The sequence below is a fragment of the Spinacia oleracea genome, chromosome 5 (genome assembly GCF_020520425.1).
Source record: "Spinacia oleracea cultivar Varoflay chromosome 5, BTI_SOV_V1, whole genome shotgun sequence".
NCBI lineage: Eukaryota > Viridiplantae > Streptophyta > Magnoliopsida > Caryophyllales > Amaranthaceae > Spinacia > Spinacia oleracea.
The window spans coordinates 22,268,795-22,294,815 of record NC_079491.1 but is presented as its reverse complement, the minus strand read 5'-3'; the positions used below and the strand labels follow the sequence as shown (position 1 = coordinate 22,294,815).

The 26,021-nt window shown below is 35.1% G+C and overlaps 3 protein-coding genes across 4 annotated transcripts; 2 read left to right on the top strand and 1 right to left on the bottom strand.

The window, feature by feature from the left end:
* Positions 1–1,355: 1,355 nt before the first annotated feature.
* Positions 1,356–14,457, top strand: LOC110796224 (probable protein S-acyltransferase 16). 2 transcript variants are annotated; one of them, XM_056830143.1, is made up of 8 exons: positions 1,356–1,893; positions 2,002–2,025; positions 10,968–11,060; positions 11,147–11,248; positions 11,376–11,453; positions 11,611–11,709; positions 11,799–11,894; positions 13,859–14,457. In XM_056830143.1, exons 1-8 carry the CDS (start codon positions 1,618–1,620, stop codon positions 13,967–13,969), a joined length of 879 nt encoding a protein of 292 aa, XP_056686121.1. In that variant the 5' UTR covers positions 1,356–1,617; the 3' UTR covers positions 13,970–14,457. The 2 variants fall into 2 exon arrangements, with proteins under 2 accessions (XP_056686121.1, XP_056686122.1); XM_056830144.1 differs by lacking the exon at positions 2,002–2,025 and having other exon boundaries at positions 1,357–1,893.
* A 429-nt stretch (positions 14,458–14,886) lies between these two features.
* Positions 14,887–15,669, top strand: LOC110796225 (uncharacterized). The gene is made up of 2 exons (XM_022001266.2): positions 14,887–15,175; positions 15,264–15,669. The coding sequence occupies exons 1-2, from the start codon at positions 14,937–14,939 to the stop codon at positions 15,403–15,405; spliced, it is 381 nt and encodes a 126-aa protein (XP_021856958.1). The 5' UTR covers positions 14,887–14,936; the 3' UTR covers positions 15,406–15,669.
* Positions 15,670–17,102: 1,433 nt separating this feature from the next.
* Positions 17,103–18,526, bottom strand: LOC110796223 (E3 ubiquitin-protein ligase RDUF1). The gene has a single exon (XM_022001261.2). It carries the CDS (start codon positions 18,408–18,410, stop codon positions 17,373–17,375), a length of 1,038 nt encoding a protein of 345 aa, XP_021856953.1. The 5' UTR covers positions 18,411–18,526; the 3' UTR covers positions 17,103–17,372.
* Between the last annotated feature and the right edge of the window lie 7,495 nt (positions 18,527–26,021).

Sequence of the window (26,021 nt, the reverse complement as noted above, 5' to 3'; positions counted from 1 at the left end):
CACAACAAAATCACAAATACTATTATTCTATAGACTCATAACCACTAGATCGAACACCATTGACGCTAACTTGTAACTATGTATAGTTTTGCCAAAACAAGACTCTAACCTGTAACTACGTTGGACATACAACTATATTAACAGTTGGATATCATGTAATTAACGAACCACCTTAGAGTGGATTGATTTAGGGAATGTTGGACCGTTAATTTTGTAAACTATATATTATAAATAAGAATTCCGTAATGAAATAGTCATATGCTTACATTGAAAAAACTACAAGTTCATAGTCTCACAAATTCGCTATTGTAGAATCAAAGCACAACAAAGCCATAAATACTATTATTTTATAGACTCATAACCACTAGAACACCATTGACGCTAACTTGTAACTACGTACATTTTTGTCAAAACAAGACTCTTATAACTACGTTGGACATACAACTATGCTAACATTTGGATATCATGTAATTAACAAACCACCTTAGAGTGGTTTGGTTTAGGGAATGTTGGACCCTTAATTTTGTAAACTATATATTAAGTAATTCGTAATGAAATAGTCATATGCTTACGTTGAGAAAACTACAAGTTTTATAGACTCATAAGTTCGCTATTATAGAATCAAAGCACAACAAAGCCATAAATACTATTATTCTATAGACTCATAATCACTAGAACACCATTGAAGCTAAATTTGAAATTTCGAGCTACCTCGAGCGCAACGCACGCGGCCAACCACTAGTCATGCCAAACATGGAAACATATATTTTTTTTCCCCTTCCCCTTCTTTGACTTATATTGAACCAAGCAGAGGTTTTCTGAACATCAAGTAGCTTGTGACCAATTGGACATAAGTTACCCCAATACAACAATTTTTTATACCAACATATAACATGTCAGTACCAATAAGTCAAATAACTTGCATTGGTACTCCTAGCAGTATATTGGTACACCAAATATCACACTAGTCTCAGTACCAAACTGGCAAACTGGGTATCAATAAAAGTCCGTTGCGTCCATTTTGAACACAAGTCACTTTTGACATAAACTCCCTTAATCAAGCAACAACAGATCTTGACATCTTGTACAATTATAAATTCATTGTACACCAGAATTACTTTTACCCAATTTATTTTTTTAATAACTTTTAACATATTTTGATTAATTTTTATATTATGAAAAAAAAATTGATAGATAAACTTTTGAAAGGATTAAATAGTTTTTATTAAAATAAAATTTTTATCCATAAAAAAAAATAACTTTGAGGTATTTTAAGTTAACTTTTATTCTGATAAACATATTCCGTATTTATGTATTGTACACCGGTCTAAATAAGAATTTGTGACCAAGCGAAGCCAATATCTAACACCCGTGTAACCAACCACCCAACAATCGTGTCAGTTGTCACCAAACTCCCAACCTCCGCATTCAGCTCCACCCCACCTCACCTCACCTCACCGTACCTCACCTTCCCTCCGCCCAAAATACCCCCTTCCCACCACTTTGGCGGCACACCGTCGCCTTCAACGCCAGTGCACCCGCCTTCTCCTCCCCACGGAACTCTCCAAAAACTCATTCGAATAAAAAACGTCAGAAATCATCAAAAACCCAAAAACAATGAGCAAGAAAAAGTGTAAGGTGACCCTACCAGTAGCAATGGTGGTCTCTGCAATCTGTTACATCTATTATGCAACCATCTTTGTGTTTATTGATCGATGGTTTGGCCTATTTTCCTCTCCTGGTCTAATGAACGCTGCTGTTTTCACTGCGATTGCTACCATTTGTACCTTTACTTATGCCATTGCAATTGTTCGGGATCCGGGTAGGGTTCCTTCCTCTTTTACGCCCGATATTGAAGATTCCCATAATTCGATTCAAGAGGTTAAGCGCAAGGTATTGTGATTTATCTATGAATTTGTATCGTATTTATTTCCTGGGTTTGCTTCAGATTTGTGTAATTTTGGGTTTGCATTTGCTTTTTGGGTAAATTGGCGGCTCAAGGGAATCACATGGTCAGATTCTAAGGTGAATTATTCGTGATCTTTATCAACCATGTTCTTGGCTGAAGTTTGTTAATTTATGACCCCTCAATTATCTGCATACAGTGTCGGAAATCATCTTTATCAACCATGTTGTTGATAGCTACTTAGTCTTCTTCTAATAGCATACGGTGTCGGAAATCATCTCCAACAACCATATGTATTGCTATCTGCCTTGTTTTCTTAGCTTCCCGCGGGAATGCTGTAGTGGATACTTTAAAAAGTCGGTTTTATTTCTCAAGGATTTCATTAGAAATTGATGCTTTATGAGCTGGTGAATTTACCAATCAAGCATGTCTCATCTGTTTAACAGCCAGTGTCATATTTCACCATTGTACCCGATTGGATGTGAATTTGTGGCTTTTCATCATTTTGACTTTATGATAAAGCAATAAGGAGTGTCTTGTTTGGAAGTGATATATAATATGTAAGGGTGAATGCATAGCCTCTACCGAGGTTAGAGTAGGTATTGGGACAATATGAAGCATCTAATTGGGTACTCATGAATAAGTTGTGGCTTGGAAATGTCATCTACTGTCACGGAGTAATTGGTTTGCAAGACCATCTAGTAGTAGATAGAAGTGAATGAAAAAAGAGGAACTTTGTAGACACCGCGAGAGATAGTTTCAGGGCTCATTATAGCCGACAACCCGACACCATCGTTTTGGGATATGTTTTGGTATTGTTGTTATTTGTTTTGTTATCATGTTCCTCTTCCCCTTGTTCTACCATATTACCAATTAGATGTTATTTTAAAATTGCGAGGATTTTGATAAATTTTGAGTTAATGATGCATCATAAAAGGAGTGTTTTGTTGGGGCATGAGAAAAGAGTATATTCACTAATTCACAAGAGTTAGAGTAGCTATGGTGACCACTTCTTATGAATGTGTGGTTATAAGATGAAGGATATAGTTGGGTGCTTAGGGATAAGTTGTGGCTTAAAAGTGTCATGTATTGTCATCGAAGACAAGATGCACAAAGGGAGGCTTATATGTTTCAAGCATTTGAAAAGGTGTTTTATGCCGTATGAGGTGGTTGGGGCTCAAAGTGAGTGATAAATTCGACGAGGTTCATTTTCTTAATGATTCATTTTTTTCGAGGATTCTTTCATTGGATTGGAGCATGCTGGATCAAAAAACCCCAGACCATGGGTTTCAGAATTCGCCAGTCTAGTGGCAGTCTTCGTGAATACTGATGCATGTGATATGTCACAAAAAATTATACATCCAATATAGAGTCACTTGAATATAATATAGACCAGGCAGCTTAACTAGTTCACAATGGGTCTAAAATTTTGAAATTATTTCATGGTTACATTGTCCGTAACCTTTACTTTTCCTGATTCATGTTTTATGGACGGTTCCCTATCATGTTAGCCGACCTCAAATCATTTTGGGAACAAGGATTTGTTGTTGTTACATTGTCATTTTGTTTTTATGTAGTTCTAACTTTTATGTGGATGCTTTTGCTGCCTCGCTGGTCTACACTATAATTGTGTAGGCCACTAGCTTGTTGGGTTCTTCTATTGAGAAGTTCTTCACCTTGTCCATTTATCCTTTGCCCATGCCATCAGCTTGTGTCCATTCTGTCCAACGGCCTAACCACATGGCAATTCTAAAGTTAAGGGATTCAAGCCTTATTAGTTTTGAGTTGCACTTGCAGAATAGGGAGTAAATATTGGTAGGTTCCGCGTCCGAGCTAAGAGGCCAGTAAAGACAATTACCTAGAATACTTGATGAAAGACTCCTTTAGTTACGCGGTCATGGATGATTTTAGGTGGTTCACTTTTATTCTCCTGTTAGCGAACAAACTGTTCAGCCAAGTTCCATATTATTTTTGACAGGAAAGGTGGGAACCAGGAGGTAAATGGTCTGTTACGGCAAGGATAATCTGTGTATATGAGCTCATGTACTAACCTTTTTTGGAAAAATGCCTTCAGAGGTTGTGGTTGACCAAGAACATAGGTTGTTCTATCATTGGAGCTTTAGAACTGAGTCTTCTTTTGTGAATGGTTAGGCTAGAAGCTAGACGTTATTATTTCCTTAACTTGGTGGTTGGGGATATTACACATTCTAGACTGTTATCTGACTCCATGCCTTCCATAGAACACTGCTTTTGGAAAGGTGTAGCGGCGAGGTTCGTATGGTTTAAGAATATTGTAGATTTCATGAATTAAGGACAGTGCCCAATGGATACATCCATGTTAGCCCTTTATATTTGAATTCATTTTCTTCTTCCAAGGATTTTATAATTGGCTTCACATGGCATGTCCTGTTATGTTAATAAGGTGAGGTATCCCATTTTTGGGCCTTTTGACTTGTAACAGTGCCCAGTTAAGTTAAACCCTGGAGAGATATTCTATTGTTAATCAATTGATGCACACTTTTCACTTAAACTCGATTTGTTATAGGGTTGTAGGAAATACTCCGTGAATAATTACACCTCTTTGGGCTCGTGAGGGTGCTGGTTCTTGAAGCAATTCCTTTTTTCATCTCATTGTGTTTTGACAATCTTTCGTGATAGGAAATCACCCTCAGTGATTATGGATTATTTATTTTTTCTAATGGAATATTCAATACCATTGAAATTTCCATCTGCTTTCCCTGAACTCTCGATCGTCTTATGCATGGAACTTCCAAATAACTAGACAGAAAGTTTAGTATATCCATGTCATTATGCTTTTTTCGTAGTAATTAAGTAAAAGATCTTGAAATAGAGTGTTTTGTTGGAATTCCTTATCATATTTCTCCAATCATTCTTCACCGTTGCACCCAGTTTTGCACTTTTGCTACTTCTTTAATTTTGTTATATGTTTTCTTTCTTTGTATATTTTGTAATGGCTTAAATCTTGTGACTATTCACTGACTTGAATTATACCTTATTACATTCATCACACGGCGGTAGGAGATCCAAGTAAACACTTGGTAACTTTGTTCATGAGAACTTAAATTTCGTAAAGTTACTTATTAGTTCGCAGTCCACATACCTTAAAGAGTCAGCCACTGCAGCATTGACAGTGAAAACTTGATCAGGGCGTGACAAATTGTTAATTATGCTTGCATTTAAAGTAATTTTGAGTTTCTTACTGCTGGACTTGATTACCTCTTCCACACAATGTTTTTAAGAGCCTTTCGTTTGTTGTCGTATGTGGGCTTTATAACTATGATTAGTTATGACATGTAAATTGTAGAATCAAGTAAATGTGCAGATGAATGTCAGTAAGAAATCTGTCAGCTTCCACCATTCACAAGTACAAATCTGCTAAAAGGACTCAAAACCCATTTTGTGTTTGTTGGCTTATAACTATTTTAGATATAAGCTCTGTACTGTCAATTTGTGGTTGATCTTCAGGATAGAGCACGGTCATGATAATATGATATGTTGTCCTTTCGATGAACATTAACTTGTTTGTCATCTGTACTTTGTGGGCTTCTTAATATTTGGAAAAATGGACAAGAGTTATCCCAACAGTTGGTGGTCTCCTTGTAAAAATCCTACTTAGGAGTGATAATAAAATAATCCTTACCATGGGTTATGCACTCCCAAAATGAGTGAGTTCCTGAAGAAACGATTTGGAAAGTCAAGTGATGCAATGTCGAGCTGTGATTGGGCATTTTATTTTTTAAAAACCAAATACTTCGTATTGAAAACCCTTCTTGATTCGTCCTCCTGCCTCCAAATCCTTATCATCAGATTTGCCTAAACAACTGTTATTATTAGACAATGAAAGGCCTCAATGCAAAGTGCATCTTTCGCTAATATTACTCTTTATAATTGACTGCCACATATGGAAAATATAAAGTTGACAGAATCTGATTTGATTCAGAGAAGAGAGGGGGAAAGAAGAGAAAATTGGGTCTTAATAGGAGATTGAACTTTGAAAAGATGAGTGTAGATAAAAATGGGCAGTGGTGGCAGAGAGAAGGGAAATGGCTGCTGCTTCTAATTGGCTTTACAGAGAACCATGATTTTTTAATTTTTTTTTAAAATACTTCCGGCCCCACATTAGTTTGAACATTTATCAATGCAAATAGTTATAGGTAGACCTGTCAAAAATCGACCCGACCCGAAAACCGACCCGAACCCGACCCGAAAATACTGGGTCCTGAACAAGATTTTGTGACCCGTAACCCGATTTTATCCGAACCCGAGCAACCCGAAAAGTAATGGGTCAAAACCCGATCGAACCCGTTTTGGACCCGACCGATTGAAAATCATTGTATTTATACTAAAAAATGAGATTATGAGAAAATTTAAGCATAATAAGCACGTTGTTTTTACTATTGTTGTGTGTAATATGATTTTATTTATACTTATACGTCATTTTATAGTTGAATTTGACTAAATATAAACTTGTGTGGGAAAATTTGTTAATTTCTGCTAATACTTTGTATATTTATCACCTAAATTAATGAAAATATAATGCGCGTTTTAAAATCTCTCAACCCGTTGGGTCGACCCGAACCCGAAAGTTCTGGGTCTTGAACAAGCATTTGTAAACCCGAACCCGAAAATGACCGACCCGATTCAACCCGAACCCGAAAATAATTTTTTACAACCCGACCCGACCGACCCGTTTGACAGGTCTAGTTATAGGCGACAAGTTTTAGTTGGCTTATCTATTTTTATTTCAGTAGAAGAGTAAATTTGATGGGAGATAGTGGGCCATTTATAATGTTTTAAAATAAAAGAGTAGTGTGAAGAAGATAGTGGGTCCAAAAAGAGAAGTAGGAATTAATTAAGATAATGGGGTTTGATGATCCCACGCCAAAAAGCAAGTGTCGAAACTAAATCAAGACATGAAAAATGAAAGTGTATTATGGGACATTTGGAGTAATTGATTGTCTACTTTTAGAAGTTACATGAGATCAATTTAAGAAAATATTTCCCCATAGTTGAGCTAACTTTGGGACAACATAATTGGCATTATTATGTGCAGACATGAATTTTCATGTCAATTTCTTAGTTATGAAAGGGGAAGTCACAAATCAGGAAAAGGATTTAAGATCAACGTTTGTGACAAACAAACATGGGGATCTCTTAAATGAAAAAAGAAGGGAATTACAAGACGCTAGCAAAATGATACGCTAGGGAAGGGATAGGGTTTTTTCTCCCCAACACCTCTCTACTTGTGCTTGGAATACCTATGGTAAAGAGTTGAGCTTTTGAAGATTAAGAAAAATAGAGGTGAGCCTTTGTAGATTAAGGATAATTTTGAAGTTTAAAGATGCAAAACAGTCTTTTTCAAATGAATAATTGAAGGATAAAGATATTCCCATTACTAACAATGAAAAACAGAGAAACATTCGAAGTTTAAGGATAATTTTGAAGTTAAAGTAGGCAAAACTATTATACTTTCTCTTGAGTAAGTGATGAAAATAATTCCAATTTCAAAAATAAAATTTTTAAAAAGTTTCAAATTTAGAACAATCTTTATTTTTGATGAGAATTGCAGAAAACAACACGAGTTTTAAAAATGGAAAATATAGAATAGAGAAGAAAGAGCCAGGGTTTTGGCTACTCTCCAATGTGTAGAGCCGAATGCAGGGAAATAACCTTCATCTTCCCAAGTGGACGCAAAGAAGATTTGCAAAGTTTATCTACTCTCTATTTCACATTCCACTTCCCAGAAGCTGAAAACAATCCCCAACAATGTTTTGGCTCCTATCGTACTTTCCCCTCTATTATCATTTGGTTCCAGCCATGAAATATCTCCTAGACTTCCTTCCTTCCAAACAATCTTCTACCGAATTTTCCTTCTGCATTTAAAGATTGCATGTCTTTCTTTTAGATGAGATATTGAAGAAAATCCATTTTTCATAAATGGAAAATACTACAGATGGTGGAGAAAGAGTGAATGTCTTTGCAAATTCTCCCAAAGTTCAGAGCCAAACAAGGAAATTTTACAACAAACTCCATCTTCCGAAGTGAATTAAAAAAGGATGAATAATTCCTTGCATTTGGCTCTGAACTTTGGAGAGTTGCATTTGGCTCACTCTTTTTTTGTCCACCTATAATATTTTCCTCTGTTGAAACTGTTAATTTTTCTTTTTAAATTTCTCAGCAGAAAGAAAGATTATTCTACATCTGATACTTTTTCCAATCCTGAAATTGGAGTCGTGTTATTTTCACTTCCCCCAAGAAAGCTTAATTAATTTTCTTTTTTGACTTCAAAATTATCACTGATCTTCAAACGCTCAGTCGCTCACCTCTATTTTTCATTGCTGGTAATGGGGATCTCTTAACAATTTGAATAGAAATTTGTTTCAAATTCTCATTTTGAAAAAGATTGTGTTAAATATGAAGTAGCAGGTCGATCGTAGGAGTTTGAGTGGGTATGTTGTAGTAATAAGGGATAACCTAGCAACATTGGCTTTAAAAGTGGACTAGTTTGGCAATTTCAGAACCTTTTCCCTTCATGATAACTGATTATTTAATGCATTTTCATACCGCTGCCTGTTTAATACCGTGTCTGGAATAATGCTGAAACAATGATAAATCTCTTTAAAGTATTACCAGCCCTCATCTTGTCAGCTCCCTTATCTTGTTATCTTTATGTGCCTAACCTTCTTGTTTCGGTTAGTTTCTACATTTAATATTTTGATTTTGGTGACTCACTAGTCACTATTACTACTGCAGGTACTAGTTACCTGTGATGATAGTAGTTTTGTTGATGTTTTGTATATTGCAACTGATACAGTTCTGATTACTCCTTTTCTGATGGTCTACCGGATTTGTGTTTTAATGATTTGTCGGCATCTAACTGAGGGAGTTGGACTTTTCTCGAACAATATGATAAGAGTTCATAGTTGATGTTTTTAGCCCAGATAATTAGTTGGATTCAGGTTATTGTTTGTTGACATGTTTTTGTTCTTTTGGTGAGTATGCATCATGTTTGGGTTTAAATGATCCTTTCCAATTTCCTTTTCTTTAGGTAGTCAATCCTTTGATGTATCTTATTAAAGATGATGCTTTTGAGGGTTTTAGCCTTTTAGGTCAGTGGGGAAGGTGTTCACTGTTCATCATTGATATTTTCTGATGATGCTATTAGCCTATTACATTCCTCTCTGACCACCTATTGTAAGTTTAAAAATGGTTGTTATTTTTCCTCACTTCTTTTTAAGGCTTTGGATTAATTTTGGGAAGTTCAGTATAGCAATGGTTAACATGCATACTTCTTTGGTAGATGTGTTTCTGCAGCTATAGACAACAGTCTTGTGCTCGCTTGCCTTGTTTTTCCTAGAGGTGAAAGCTTCAAGAGGTCTCTTTCTAGGATCAAATGGGGATCTTGCTAAGAGTTTGGAGCGGATTTTAAGGGCCTTTTTTTTTTAATCTTTGGTGGGTTGGAAGAAGAGGGACCAACTTGTGCACTGGGACTTAGTTTATAAATTCAAATAGAGAGGGGGCTTGGCTCTTGGAATTTCTTAATCTAAGGATATCTTCTTGGTGGCGGAGGTGGCTTGGTGATCCCTTGTCATCCTGAATTTTGTTGGTGCTGACTGTTGAGTGACAAAAGCAGGAAGTTTTGGGTATCCATTTAGGTATCCTGGCCTTTAACCTCATATATCTTATTTCCTTTCCCTTCTTCCTATTATAGTATTATGGAGTTGGAAATGTAACTAAAAAGACTTTTGGCAACCCGCTAACATATTTTGTCTCTCCATTTTATACATTTCTGAGTTTTGGGCATCTCAATTAGAGAAGACAATGTTTTTATGGAATTTCTATTTTCGGAGGAACCTTTAGGTTTTGTGAGTGGTTCAGGCTAGATATTTATTGTCTGTCCGTAGTCTTTTGAGTTTTGAGGCTGGATGATAGTGAATTTCTTGGATGGCTGAGGTTGGCTGAGAGATTCTTGGTCATTTCTACTTCAGCTCGATTTTGCAAACATTTGCAGACGGCCTGTATCTTGTCTAATTTTCTCTTGATGCTGATTCTAGCTTGTTAGTGCTATAGAAAGATAACAGACTCTTGTGTTCGCTGAAGAAGGTTCAAAATTACTCAAAATTATATGCAGATTGGCTGCCTGGAGGGGCTTAGTGCTTATGAGAAAAGCGCAACTTCCTCTACAAAGTGTATTACCTCTTAAATAATGGTTAAACAAGAAGCCGCTTGTTTTTTACTTCTGAATGAATTGTTATAGATTCTGTATGCTGTGGGCTTGCTTGCAATCTAATCACCGCATTAACTGACAATTACGTTAGCTTCTTTGGGTTAAAATCTTGAAATAGGAGGAAAGCTCACGGATGAGTTGCTTGCTTGCACATCCTTTAAGTTTTGTGGTTCAAGAGGAAATGTAGGATTTTAGAAATAGGCGTATGTCCATAAATCCTTTTAGTAGCTTCCTTTGAAGCTGTTCTGTGGGGCCTTTGTCAGGGTATTACTTGAAGCTGTGCGACATGACTTACACACAAATGTTTTTTAACTAACTTTTTTGGTCCTCTTCTGTTCTAACTTCTAATTTATTCAGTATTCTGAAAGAAATTATCCCGAATAACTGTGAAAATTTTCTCATTCAGAATCTGATCCACTAAGATCTGTACGAACTTGTTTTGCAAAACATCTATCATTATCTGTGACAACAAAGTAATCTTGAAAGTAGTTAATCCCCCACCCATCCCCCGAGCAAAGAATAATTCCAATTAGGCTTTTTCTTTTCTTTTTATGTATTGTTCTTTTAAGCTGTTGAGTCTTTTTGTTGTGTTCATTAGCAATTGCCAATTTTCCATTCTACCATCATGAACATGTTGCTATAAACTTCTTATTTGAGCTAGTTAAATGAAAAAAGTTCTAAAAGAAATTTCTAGATCTTTATCGATCTGTTACTTGAAGATTACGCTTGACATGATCAAATTAATAGTTTCAACTTTCATGCCATTTCTAAAGGGTTTTCTTGTGCTTATTCATGTATGGATTCTTATTGCAGAGTGGTGATTTAAGATACTGTCAGAAGTGCTCCCATTACAAGCCTCCCCGTGCACATCATTGTAGAGTTTGCAAAAGATGTGTTCTGCGTATGGTATGCATCTTTTGTTCTTGCGTCTTCTTGAACATATTATCGGGGATACTGGATATGCATTGAAATTCTGCTTTTATGAATGGCAGGACCACCACTGTATCTGGATAAATAATTGTGTAGGCCACACAAACTATAAGGCCTTCTTTGTCTTTGTCCTCTATGCTGTAATAGCATGCATACACTCTGGGGTACGTTCATGTTTTATCATCTGTATATCACTAGGGCTAATTTGTTTACCCTTTTTTTTTGGAGCGCTGCAGAAGGAAAAAATGTTCAAAAGTATAGTTGTGATACTTATCCCTTTGCATTTTTCAGGTATTGCTTCTGGGTAGTATAGTTAGCGACACTGTAAAGGATGAACAGCAGAATGAAGGATCATCAAGAACTGTATATGTAAAACTTCCACTGCATTTTTCATTCTCTTTACCATTTTATTTGGGGTAACTGTTGTGTTTCAAAATTATTTTATTTTCTAGGATCTAAGATGTGTATTTGTCTTGTTTGGAACCCATGTGGGATTTTTTTTGTTTACTTTTGTTTTTCTTCACAGGTGGTATCATGTCTACTTATATTCCCTTTAACTATAGCACTTGGCGTTCTCCTTGGTTGGCATATCTATCTCACTCTACGAAATAAGACTACTATTGAGGTTTGCATCCATCATATAGATATATTAACATCTTCTCTATTGTTTAGTTGCCGAATGGTCTTACATTTTATTGTGTATATACAATTCAGTATTATGAAGGAGTCAGAGCTATGTGGCTTGCGGAGAAGGGAGGAGAAGTGTACATACATCCTTATGATCTAGGTGCTTTTGACAACTTAACTTCGGTAAGTTCCTACAATTTGATTTGGGCTGTGAGCCTCCTTATGATCCAGGTGCACAAAATACCCTCATGCATATGATTTGGGCGAGCCTCTTTATGATCTAGGTGCAAAAATACCCTCATGTGTATGATTTGGGCTATGAGCTCTAGCTTTCTGTTGTAGATTATAAGACTTGTATAATTTAGCAATTTCTTGTGTAGTAAACATTTGAACTTATCTCTTCATCTTTATTATTGATGTTTTCTAAATATAGTAGAGTATTTTACTGAATTTCTTACTAATTTAAACTTGACTGATATTTTTAGTATTCTTTGAACTTTTTTATAAGTAAATAAAGAAACAGAAAAAAGTGTTCTGGGAGAAGGCTTTTAGTCTGTTTCTTGGGCTCGTGGTTAAGGATCAGATGTGAGCATGGATTTGAGTGTTCTTGTTTGCAACTTTTCAGGATAGATTTTAAATCATTTGAGGCCTCAAGGTATAATGTACACATTAATTTATTTTCACTGGCAACAAAGGCCAAGATCCAAGCTTTGTATTCGTCAATCCCTTCCCAGACTCATTTTGACTGTCCGAGGTCAGATTGGGCTGACACAAAATACTCTTTGGACAAGTTGGGGTACCGGATATTCTAGTATTGATAAAGTAATTAAGACTAACAGTAGCTTATGAAATATGGGAAAGGTGAACACTGTAGAGGCTATTTTGTCAAACCCAGTCCTCTATTTACTCTTTACATAATAGTTCAACTTTTAGTAATATTCTTCATTAGCACACTGTCAACACTAAATGAAACCATAAGTACTTGCTAGCTTGTAATCTTTCTTCAGTTTTTGGACTTGCTAAAACCTTCTGTGACGTGGAACTGTGGAAGGCAGAAAAAAGGAATTGAAAGATTGTTTGCAGTTGTTTGGGGCCTTAGAGTATTCTTGAAATCTATGTTTATATTTGTAGGCTTTATGGGTATCGGCCCGGTATCCTATGAGCAAAAAGGCCCCATATCATAGATTGTTAGTTTATCTCACACCTAGTGAGATATTGATGCTTGGTGGCTTTGTGAGATTGTAATTAATTGTTGCCATTATGGTGCTGCCTTTGAAATGTTTTTAAGATAATATAATGTAGATATGTTCTTATGGAATGCATATGCTTTAGCCATATTTACATTGGCTTGATATGGTTTTTAGGTAATTTTACAGTGACACAATCTAATGGCGGAACGATATATGCGTGATTCAGCGTAGTTAAGTATTTTCTAAGACTAGTAACTTAGGATAGTGGCTGTGTGACTGTACTTGAGGGAGTTGTCTGACTTCTGAGATTATAGCGTATACATAGAGACTCCCTCTGCAGAACTAGGGTTGAGGGAAGAAAACATAAATCCCTTAAACTCATAAAGGCAGATGAGTAAAGTAATGACCATATAAAGCTTCATACTAATACTATAATGCTTTAAATCTTAAGATTTTCAGACTTATAGAGGGCATGTAAGGATAGTCGCACAAGTTCTGACTTAGGCATTTGAGATGATTGATAGATTCATAGGGGGCATTTAACTTTCTCCATGGCTCCTGGATTGTTGGGGTTAATTTTTTTTTGTTATTTATTCTATTATTATTGATTGTTACTTCATGCTTAAAAAGTTAAAAGAAATGAATTAAAAAGTACGGATTTTTCATGAAATACCCCCGAATTTTGGCGAAATTCACCAAATGCCCCTCGACTTTCAGAAATTCATAAAATACCCCTATTCCAGTTCTTAACAAAGTCTGGGTTAGTATTAAAAATTCGCCAAGAAGGTGCGTTGTTTCTTCTTATTATTTTTTTTTGATAAATAAGATTTTTAACTGCCAGTTTCTTTTTTCTTTGCTTTTCCTAAAAGACTATTTTTCCATTTCTTAAGCAAATCTATTTTTTCTTGATAATATTGTTTTCTCTAATTACTTGTCTGGTTGATTCCTCTTTATTAGGTCCTTGGTCCAAATGTCTTGAGGTGGATATGCCCTACCTCAGGCCACATTGGTTCAGGTTTACGCTTCCCTACGGCATATGATAAGCTTACTGAACCATCATCTGAATGAAAAGAATTGCAATAATTTTAGCTATGAAGCAAAGCCATTCAGTTTACATGGTGGTCCTGAGAGCTCATACAGTTCCTTCTTCCAGTTTGATTGTTTTACGCGCAGCTGCAGTGGTAGCAAACACAGTTCAATGGTTCTCATGTCTGTGTAAATGCAAGTTTGAGGCTGCCACTACAGATTAGTGAACATACTTCATAAAGGTAAAATGATTATTTGATGTGGATAGTCGTCAGTAAAAACTTCAGATCCGGAGTTACGGAATACTGGATTTTCGAGAGATAAAGAAACTGTCAGTGGCTGATCTTTTGGTACACAACTGGAGATCATCAAACCCAGCTGAAGCCTCAGCTCCATCATTTAGGATGATAGGATTCATCAATTATTTTGTATCACACAATTGTTTTGTAACACAAGAAAATTGTAATATATTGGTGTATTTAGAATCTGAAATAGCAATCAATGGAAGTGTTTCTTCATACAAAAAGAAAGGAATCCAAGTAGAAAAACCTTGCATAATATGATATCCTCTTTGTTGTATAATTTGATAAGGAATATTTCGAAACTGTAAAAAAGGGAACTCGAAGAATAAATTCGATATGAGGGAGTTGTTTCAGATTCAGATTGGATAATCTGGGTTTCATTATCAAGGATTTTCCATCCAAAACCAATCCCTGTCTTCTAACAGAATATAGATTATTATTTTGCTTTTGTTTTGTTTTGAACTTGGAATAGAAAAGATTGACCTGGCCAAAGTTGTCTTAACCAAGCTTAGAACTGATACTTCCTCCACAGATGACAGATGACAGATGAGTGAAAGTGGGACATAAGAACCTTATCCAAGTAGTTACAGGAGAGTATGAAATCTGTGACGTGGCCTCTTATCCACTAAACTAGCATCCTGCTAATTTAAGCACACCCTTTCATTGGCTTTACCTTACCAAAAATCCCCTGAAAAGTTGTAAGCTAAATGGCATCCATGACTTCCTTCAAATCCCAATTTCTGATAAATCCATTGAAACCATCACAACCAACAGCAGCAGCAAGAAATTCATGGGTGGTCCAGTGTCCTCCTCAGAAGAAGAGGTTTACAGTGAAGGCGGTATCAGGAGATTTATCATCTGATAGCACCACTTATTTGATTGCTGGTGCTGCTGTAGTTGCTCTGCTTGGTACTGCCTTTCCCATCATCTTTTCCCGCAAGGATACGTATGATTTCTTCCCATCCCTTTAATTTTTGTTTATTATACATTCGCAAATACTATATATAACTCATAAATATGTGTATTAATAATAGTTGCCCAGAATGCGATGGTGCTGGTTTTGTAAGGAAATCAGGTGGTGGCGCGCTGAGGGCAAATGCAGCTCGCAAGGATTTAGCTCAAATTGTATGTGCTAACTGCAATGGCCTCGGCAAGCTCAATCAAGTCGACAAATAAATCACCACCGCCTACATAGTACATACATTATTAGTTCCATCTTTGGATTAACTTACAGTAGACCAAACTTTGGAGGTCATATTCCCATAATAATCTTAATTTATTCAATTAAGAATTGTATTTTTAGATACTTTCCGGCACAATTTGTAAGTGTTAAATTTCAATGGACATTATTGTAAGAATATGACTCCAAAGTTCAGATGTTTTTAGAGTTAAATCAATTTTGGGAATAATATATAAAGAATTGTCCACAAGTTCCAATTATATATCCATATTAATATTACCTTCTGATAAATTTGTCCTACTGTCATGCATATTGTTGTTTGAAGTTGAATGATCGTTTTATTTGCTTATAAATACACCACATTTTATGATAAAACTTTGAATTCTAGTTCAATCATATTATAGAGATGACACTGTTCATGTATACTTCAGTCCCTGAACCATTAAAATACAGTTCAGTATATACTTTGGAGAAATATATGAAAGTTTAGTTCAAAGTTTTGCCCTAGGGCGTGTTGTGACTGTAACATAAAACCTCCAAATACTTGGAGATGGCTATATTGTGGTGGAAAACAAAACGCGAAACATCAATAGGATACTTTTCATTGTAGAAGAGAGCGCAGTCAGTGTCCGAGGTGTGACAATGTGTCAATGCAGTCCATCTTATGATCAAAACAAGCATTCTGCTCTTAGTTTCAATGCTCTTTCATGTGATCAGAAGCTTAAGTGCTTCATTATCAAGCAGACAACAATCTGCATTAGGATAGGATCAGATTTCTAATAATAGAATTGCTCTTTGACTTTAATGAAAGATTGAAAGTTACCACGCAAATGCTCTTACTCCTACGTTTGAGTTATTACCCAAAGGTTATCACTGCTTTGAACGTACACCCAAAATGGAATTATAATAACCTAATAGTTAAAAAGGTTTTGCTGGAAGAACATAGGTTTTTGGGAAATTTTCCTTAATTCTATAAGTTAAAAGTAAAAAATAAAAATAAAAATAAAAAAAGCTATACAAGCTACATTGTCAATTTGATGAGAAGTTGACATGTCAAAGGCAAGGTGCTCAAAGTGGGAAGGAACAATTTTGTAAAATTGAGGTAGTAAAAAGTGAATTACTCAAACTCGAGGTACTTAGGTATGTAGAATCCCAAACCTTTAAAATACACCTTGAATTATAATAAACGTAAGTCAGTGTTGAATGTTGCAACGAAAAGAGTTTGTAAACCAAAGTAGAAATTTCCCATTAGGTAATCAACAATCATGAAATGGAAAATCGTGTCAGATCTACGTGCATGAGATAGTTGTAAGAAAGCAATATACAGTGATTACGATTACAATTTTGATGGTGGAGTTGATGTAAGCCCATGGTCCCATTACTAGACATCATCTTTCAGCACTACTAATCTCCATAACTGAAATTGCTGTCTAATCACAGCCAAAAGCAAATCCAAATAGGAACTAAAACATGAAAGAGACTGAACTAGAATATACTAGTATCGCTTCCCTGGTTATTGGAATCTTCTTATCTAGTCCAGCAGAACCCAAACATATTCGCCCCAGAGATTACAAGTAATGTCAGATTGTCAGCTGATATCAGTGTTCTGCTGTAAAACAAGCCATTCCCAATTTCATTGCCAGTGTTAGAACTGAATCTGCTCGAGTATGTCATTGGAACTAAAGATACATGATCAAAGAAGATAACAAGAGATCATTTATTGAATAAGTTATCAAAAATCTTAATACAGATTATTTCATCACTATAACTCAAGTACAAGATAGTATCCCAGTATCTGAAACTAAGCCTAAGTGAGACATGGAAATGCTATTAATTCCTGATCCTTCTACCATTCATGTAACTATATACACTAACCAAACAAGAAAACAACATTTATTACTGATTAGTAGACTGTGGCACCTCAATTGGAACAACAATCTCTTTGCTAAATCAAACTTTCAATCTAAACACCAAATGTCCATCCTTCACTCTGTCTCCTCCTGAATAATGAGCGGGAACGAACAACACTCGAACCAGATGATGATGATGTATCTCTATTTCTCCGGAAGAAAGTAAAGAAACTACGAAAAGCACGAGTCCATCCCCTACTCCTTCCTGACCTCCTCTCCCTTAACGGCCATGAAATCCTCCTGAAATCATCATTGTTACCAAACCCTCCATCCATTTCTGTATAAACAACAGGAAACAAACCCTCCTCTGTAGTCCCTCTCCCACCCATGAACCTACCAACAGCGAAACCTCCACCAGGAAGTCTCCATATTCTCAACCCCACCATCATCCCTTCAACTGAATCCGAACCCCTACCCTCATTCCCACTCATATCATCAGTTGGTAACTTGAACCGACAAACGGGGCAAGAATTATGCAACACCAGCCACGGAAGTATACAATCCGAATGATAAATATGCTTACAGGGCAATTCACGAGCTTCAGTATCGATCTCAAACTCTTCTTTACAAACTGCACAATGTGATTCAGATCCTACATGACTAGCCACAATCTGTACAACAGGAATAGACTCTACCGCTGATTTTGAAGCAGGCGGATTATCCAAACTACTATTGAAATCTAACTGGCCTAATTGATGAAGAATTCGATCAAAACCCGAACCCATTAAAAAATCGGCGATACTAACCGGTAAAGGACGCAGCCCCAAACCCGAGCTATCATCATAAAACAATTGATAATTAGGAAGTTGAGTATCATCACTTGAATTAGGAAGAGCAATTACCGGATTAATCGAGGATGAAGAACTTCGAATGAGCCGAGAATTGTCGAGATTTGCAGGTGGGAACATCCTGGTGGTGGTGGTGGTAGTGGTGGGAGGAGAGATTGGGGAAAGAGGAGAGAGTGAGGAAGAAGCGTCGATTCCTTCGACAAATCCGCCGCCACAATCTGGGCAGATTACAATGTGTTGAGTATGAACCCTAATGAATCTGTCGCATCTGTGGCACCAAAATGTGGATCCATTTGAATTCATTGGAATTGGTTTTTGAGGAGAACTGGAAGTTGAAAGGGAAAGAGAGAGAAATGGGGTGTGTGTTTTGATGGAGAGGTATGGAAGGAATTTTGTTATAACGTGCTGTTTTTTTTTTTTTTTGCGGAGTAGATTCGTGGACACTGAAGAAGGCTTTCTTTCCGGTTTCTATTTTGTTGACTATGTCAAAAGTTGTTTATTTTGACTAGTCTATAAACCAAACGCATTAAGCATTTAATCGTTTGATAGTCGGTAATAAAATTACAGAGTATAAATTATTAAAAATGAATTAGTTAGTGGTCCGATTGATGTCATGAAATGTTGGATATAGTTTGAGTTATAATTGTATATTGAGTTACAAAATCGAAATACATTTTAGAGGGGGAAAAAACACATTTGATTAGCTAAAAGAAAGAGAACATTATTTTTTTCTATTATTTTCTATGTTAATTTAATAATTTAATGTTTGATTTAATGAATAAAAACGAAGAAAACGAATTTGTTATCATCAATTGTTACTCAAATACATAAATTTGGGCATTAAATTGTATACATACACGTGTCACTCCTAGTGTCTGTTTTAGTATTTGAGTAACAATTGATGACAAAATTATATAGTGACTGTTAAACCGTCTTTTAAAGTGCTAATTTTATTTAGAGCTTGTGATTTTAGTGGAATGTAGGATTTATGTAGAGGCAAATTTTGAAAGTTGAAAAAACATAAATAAATTAGATGGTAGTGTTGAAGAGGGAGATGGAGTGGAAGAAATTGAATAAACATATACTTAATTAAATGGTGAATTGATGTTGAATAAGATAGATGAAGTGGAAGAGGTGTCGAAACTGTAAAATATTTCGTATAACAAACAAAAACAAAAAATTTCAAAAAGAAAAAAACAGACTTATGGATGAAGAATGGGGGTGACACGTGTCATCTAATTTTTTATGATTTTCCTTTTAAAATACTACATATAGATAAATTATTTTTTACACCCAATTTTTTTTTTTTATTTATCGGCTATGGGGGGTGAGGTGCTTTTTTATTTGTGAGGGAAGGACCGAGCGGTCATGATTATATTAGAACAATTTCCGTCGTAGCCAATAGACTTTGGGGGAATGAGTTCATACATATACGTTTCATTACATCATTAGTATCCCACCTAGCAACTGAATGCGCTAACGTATTACCCGCTCACCTACCATGTATACATAAGAAACACTCAAAAGACTCAGAAATTCGAATAACATTAGCATAAATAAGAAATATGTGAGCAGCTCCCTCCTGTTTGTGTTCAATAGCAGGCACCCCAGCAGTTGGGGGGTGGGGTGCTTAAGTGGCATGTAGTTACCATTTTTTTATGTATTCTTTTTATCTTAAAAATAAGTTATTTGGGTACGTTTATAGCGCACAACGCATACCCCATGGCATTCAATTTGCAATGGCGCCTGATGACAATTTGATTGTTTTGCCAGAAGATAGGCACTTTACGCCAAACTGCCAAAGTGTTGGTGTGTTGCGCCTGCTCTGACAAATAAAGTCATTTTTAGAGTTTTGCGTCAGATTCAGACGTTATGTTGGAGCTCCTGGCGCAAGACGTGGGATTGTTCTTTGTCAACTGCTTTAATCTATACCTAGTATTTAAAAAGGATAACCATGTATTATTGGAAGCCATGTGTCACCATAGATTATTGGAAGTCATGTGTCATCTCTCATTTCATTCATCAATTCATTATTAGTTTTTTTTATTTATTTATTATTATTATTGTTTCTATGTTTTACTACTTTAACTCCTCTTCCACTTCATCTTCCTTATTCAACATCAATTACTAATAGTTCAATACACACATTAACCTCTTCCACTTAATTCACCACTTTAACATTCAATATTAATTCAACATATAATTTTTATATTTTTTCAACCTTCAAATTAGGGGTGACAATTTCATCAAAGTCCGACGGATATTCGAACAACCCGAACCGAATTATGGTTGAAACCCGATAAAACACTGTTGTTAAATGGGTGGCGCGTGGATCGGGTGATGGGTCGGGTCGGATTCGGGTGGAGCTTCATCCAACCCGTCACCCCGATCCATCATCTGATCCATCCATCCATCCGTTAAAATTATTAATTTTGGTTACTACAATTACTTAATTATTAATATAATCCCGTATGTATTACCTAATATTTTTTTTATTATTAGCATTTTTGGTTATTTTATAATGTAAATGTATCAAAATTATAATTCATTGTCCACTATATTAACACATATTGCTTTATATTGATTGATATTATAAATAAAATTGACGATAATTTTTATTACACCGGCTAATCATCCGATCCACCTGATTCATCCGCGGATGCATGATGGATGAGTCGGATGTGGATGGAGGGTAAATGGAGTGACGAATGAGTTGGATGATGGATGAAAAGTTGACGGATGGAGGCGGATGAATCTCCATCGGCCCAATCTACCTCCGATCCATTGCCACCCTTACTTCAAATTACACCTCTATTTAATTCATATATTACCAAAAATCAAAAGCCATCACTAATTAAAACTTTAAAAGACAGCTGAACAACCATTATACAACCGCCCGTTCTATGAACGGGCTCAAAAGCTAGTTAGGTTGAAACGGGTTTAATGTAGATGTTAATTTTGAGCTTATGTAGTAGTTGGACTAGACCCATAAATGAGTATGCATGAAGAGTGAAGGGTTGACTTGTAAAAAAGGGATAAAAGGGATAAAAAGCTCTTTCATATCTTTAAAAAGGAAACTTGAATTAATAAACAAAATATAATTAGTTTCCAAGCAAATATTTACAACTGCTAAAATAAATTGGAGAAAAAAAAAAACATACGTATATTTAAAAAGGAAACTTGAATTTTAAAAAATATACAATAATTATTTATAATTTTCAAAGAAAATTTCCAAACGGCTACATTAATTTGGACAAAATTTTCAAACAATCTAAATAATGTAAATTACTCAAATATTTTTTGTAATATATTATAATGAAATACATGTAATTTTGTGAAAAATATAATATTTATAATAATAAACACCAATTTTTTGCATTGAAAGTTTCCAACAAGGTGACGACTTATGATGTTTGAGCTTCTACTATAATAGGAGCTCAAATTGTGGAAGGCTTCACCATGGTTCGAGCTCCAAAGGAGAAAGTATAACTAAATTTTGTCGGAATAATATTTTAATTCAACATTAAATTACACAAACATAATTAATTAATATCACTAATAAGAATTGCATCAATTTTCTTTTTTAACATGGAAACTCTCTGTTTGAACTTTCACCATCCTGAAGACTCCTTTTGTTTGAGCTTTCAACTAAGTTTTGCCAATTATTTTTTTTACCTCTTGTGATGACGTTGAGGTTCCGCTGGATGACTCGTGCATATAAGAATTGTGACGCATATTTTTTGTCAGAAAATTGTCTCTCATCGCTGATTTTTATGTCGTTGAAAATTTATCGGAGTGGTGGCTGAAGTGGGTGGGAAAGCTGAAGGCGGGTGAGAAGATTTAAGGTAAGAAGTGTACTTGGTGGGTGAAAGTTAAAAGGTGAAAGGTAAAAGAGGTAGTAAATATAAGGAGGTTGTGTGACTTGCATCATTTAATTGGACAGGTGAGTAATCATGTAACAGGGCTTAGTAAGCCCCATAATAAATTGTCGAGTATCTTCGTGTTATTAATACGGAATACTCCATAGGTAGTCTTTGAAATCCCCATGAGGCGCGCCTTTAATAGTGTGATCCGTTTGAGAGAAAAAATTAAACCCGAATGAGAGGACAAACGAATTCTCGAGGTCCATAAGAGTCTTACTAAACGTAGAAAAATATGTGATTTTGTTATAAGGTATTATCTGATACTTCATCCGTCCAATACACTAATATCCGTTTGACATTTTCATGGGAGTTAAGGAATTTGAAAAATGATATAATTAACAATTATGTTGTTGTACTTTATTAGAAAAGTAAACATTTTATTTTATTTTTTAAACAAAAAAAACAAAGAAAATAAAGGTATAGAGGAGAGAGGGTGATTGTTGAATAAAATAATCAACAGCACAATTTCCCATGGTACAAACATTAATCATGGGCGCATGTTTTTTAGCTAAAAGTAGAAAATTTTGGTTTTTTTTTTTGTGTGCGAATGACCCACAAGGGCAGGGATGAGAATCGATCACAGGATCACCTGGAATTGGGATGGAAGTTATAACCAACTGAGCTATCACACACTCTTTTGGAAAATTTGAATAATTTAATTGTTTGATAAGGATAAGTTGGGCAAAATTCAATTGATTAAATAAGAAATTGTCAAAGTAGGCACATCATTTACGGATACCCAAAATAGAAAACAGACACTATATTGAGATAAAGGGAATATGTAGCATTATTGTCTTCGTCAATTTTTTATTTAATTTTAAAGGTAAGTAAAATGAACTTTGTTGTCTTCGTAGATGACGTGTGGTAAGGTACCAACGACTCGTTTGGTGTGTAATAGGGATAGGAATAGGGACAAGGATTGGGACAAGGATAGGGAATTGAACATAAGAAATTCACTATATTTATCCCTTCTAGTGTATGGTCGTGCTAATGCACGAGATTTCTACAAAATTAGACATCTAGTAAAAATGGATGGTAGATAATAGATAACATTTTAAACGATGTTAGACAATAAAAACGTTGGTAGATGTTTAAGGCAAAATATCATTTAGATGTAGCTTGGTGTTTTTTTTTTCTTTTTCAATTTTGTTTTGTCATAGCTAACTTGAAATAATTTTATGGGTATTGTATGATTGTATTGGTGTGCTAGATATAAAGTTGATAAAGCAACATAAAAAATCACAACGTTTACTTATAGACATCAAATTGGACATGATCTGAATATCACATTCGGACTTGTAGTATATTTAGTACCCGTAATATAGAACTAATCAGTAAAGTAATATTTAATAAAAATCACGATGATCAACAAATCAATGTAATAAAAATGACTGAATGTCTAAATCTGCCGACGTCTTGTTGGAAATAATAATAAGTAAAAAGTTTCATATCATCTTATTTCTCCATTATCTGCATATATGGTTTAAGAAAATGACTAAATTAGACACTAAGTTAAATATTACTTCAAAATGTATGTGTCTAACTGTGCATAAAATATAATGATTACTACATTTTTGTGATAAAAAAAAACTATCAAATTCAACCGTGTATTGTAAACGTACATGTTTGATGCAAAGTCTTTATACTTAACCAGAGGCCGAGCTGGTAATTAATTTCAACATCATGTCTAAATAGTAATAGAAATTGTAGCATTGTGAATATCCTCATTGGACTTTATTAAGCTGGATAACCTCCATCGTGTGTTTGTTGATGTTCTTTTCGATGTTCCAACAACAAAATTGTTATTGGATCTCGAAGGGCAATTTTAACAATCAAGGGAAGTCATGGGAAGAGTCAATTACCTTTTCATCTATAAGGCCTATTTTTTTTAGTTTGTTTTGTAATATGTATTATGGTCAAAGACCTAGTGTTTTTTAGGTAATTACTTTGCTTAATGTAGCATTTAAAATAATGTAGCATCTATACTAATATATTAAAAGGCGTTTATAAGAACGTATATGTGTCGCGTAGAACACTAGACCTCTTGAATTAAAAGTTACAATTATTACCATCTTAGCTAGCCACAATGATGTTACATCTTTCAATAAATAATAAAATATAACCTTTTTAAAATGAATAATAATGAATTAAAGAAAATAAAGGAAAAACAAAAACAAAAGGGAATTAATTACTTAACTTATAAATGTATAATTCTTCTCTTCTCAACTTAAGCTTAAAAAATAAAAAAGCTTAGGGTAATGGAGTGTAATTATGAGTGCAGAAGAGGGAAACATTGACGAGAGTATATGTAATCCCCCGTAATTTTATACATTTTATTTATATATTTTAACGTATATTTAATATATTAAATAAGAATTTATGAATTTTAGAAATAAATATATAATTAACGTATATTTTTTTATTACATTTTAATTATTTTTAATGATTTACGAAATCAAAAGTAATTTTAGAATTTTAAGTTGAAAAGAATTTGTATTACGAAAATCGTTCGAAATTAGAAAACAATCCTAATCGGTTTTAGGATTCATATTCTAAAACTAGATCCTAATCCTAGCCCAAATTGGTGAAGCCCAAAACACATAAACCCATAATGCCCATTACTTTTCAACATTCACGTAAACAAATTCACGTGAATTGCAAAAACCTCAAACACTTCTCTCCTCTTGCTGCCTCTCACGTCGCCGTCATCCACCAGCCACCATCCACAATCCACCGGCAGCCACCACCGGTAACTCCTCGTCGTCCTCCTCCTCCTTCTTCCCTCTCGTTTTTTTTTCTTTCTTTTCGTTCCTCCTTTCGTCTTCTCTGTAGTTGAAATTGTTGGTTTTGTTTGCCCAGCCAACCGCCACCGTGCAACCACCGGCGACTACCATCGTCGACCGTGTCTGCGGCCGTGCCCAGCCGCCGGCAAGCCTTGCTTCTCGCACTCCCCTATTCGTTGCTTCTTGCTCCCTGCCTCACAAGCAACCGTCCCTGCACAACCACCGCGACCAGCAGCAGCGTCGCCCAGACCCGCGACCACCTGCCTTGTCGCCGCCGCCCCTCATCCGGCCAGCACCCTCACTCCTCCTCTTTTGGTTATTTCTTTAACCCTAAAACTATTTAATGCTTTAATTTTGTTTTAGTAGTTTAATTAATGTTTTCACATTTTAAATTTATGGTTTTAATTATCTAAACATAGAATTCAAATTTATATATTTGCATAGTGAGTTTATTAAATTTCAGATTTATTAAATTTGATTGAAATAAGAATTTTAATTATTAAACATGAAATTTAAGGTTTCAATAGTTTTGAAATCATGGTGGGATGATTAGGGATTTTGAAATTGATTGTTTCAATGTTCTAAGAACGTTAATTGGTCTTAGTGAAGTTTTTAAATGAATTTATATTGCTGAAAATTTAAAGTACGATGTTTGCAAAAAGTTTTCAACGAATTTCAATCACTGATGCTAGGAAATCAATGTTTAAGTTTTGATATTGGGGAAAGCTCTAAATATGTTTAGGATACATTTAGAATGCTTTATTATGGTTGCCAATGATTAGAAATTGATTGGGATTATTTGTTGGTTGTTTTAGGCGGAGAATTCTCTTTAGGCGACTTTTGAAAGTGTTAAAGTGGTCTATCAGTTTGTTTACACAAGGTACGTACATACCTGTGTGCTTGGAATGTGTGCTAATTGTTGAAACCATGTTGAATTGTTGATGAACTTGGTTATGTTAATGTTGTTGATGAACTTAGTCAGGTTGAAATTGCATGTTTGATACTGTTGGATGAACATATTAAACTTATATTGCATTTTGAGGATTATAACATGTTAGTATGGAAGATTGATGCAAACATGTTTGATTGGGAACACTAGATTACTTAGTATATAATTCAGATCAGTTGATTGTTGTTCCCTTTTAGCTTTTCACTACTTTATGAGGGCGGAGGACCTTATTTAGTAAGTTGAAACCTTATACCCATAT

Bases quoted from the DNA above. Each gene is read 5' to 3' on its own strand.
- LOC110796224 (XM_056830143.1), top strand. From the start codon at position 1,618: ATGAGCAAGAAAAAGTGTAAGGTGACCCTACCAGTAGCAATGGTGGTC. The intron at 11,249-11,375 runs GTACGTTCATGT...TGCATTTTTCAG, and splicing joins TAGCATGCATACACTCTGGG to GTATTGCTTCTGGGTAGTAT. The intron at 11,454-11,610 runs GTAAAACTTCCA...TTTTCTTCACAG, and splicing joins GATCATCAAGAACTGTATAT to GTGGTATCATGTCTACTTAT.
- LOC110796225 (XM_022001266.2), top strand. From the start codon at position 14,937: ATGGCATCCATGACTTCCTTCAAATCCCAATTTCTGATAAATCCATTG. The intron at 15,176-15,263 runs GTATGATTTCTT...TATTAATAATAG, and splicing joins ATCTTTTCCCGCAAGGATAC to TTGCCCAGAATGCGATGGTG.
- LOC110796223 (XM_022001261.2), bottom strand. From the start codon at position 18,410: ATGAATTCAAATGGATCCACATTTTGGTGCCACAGATGCGACAGATTC.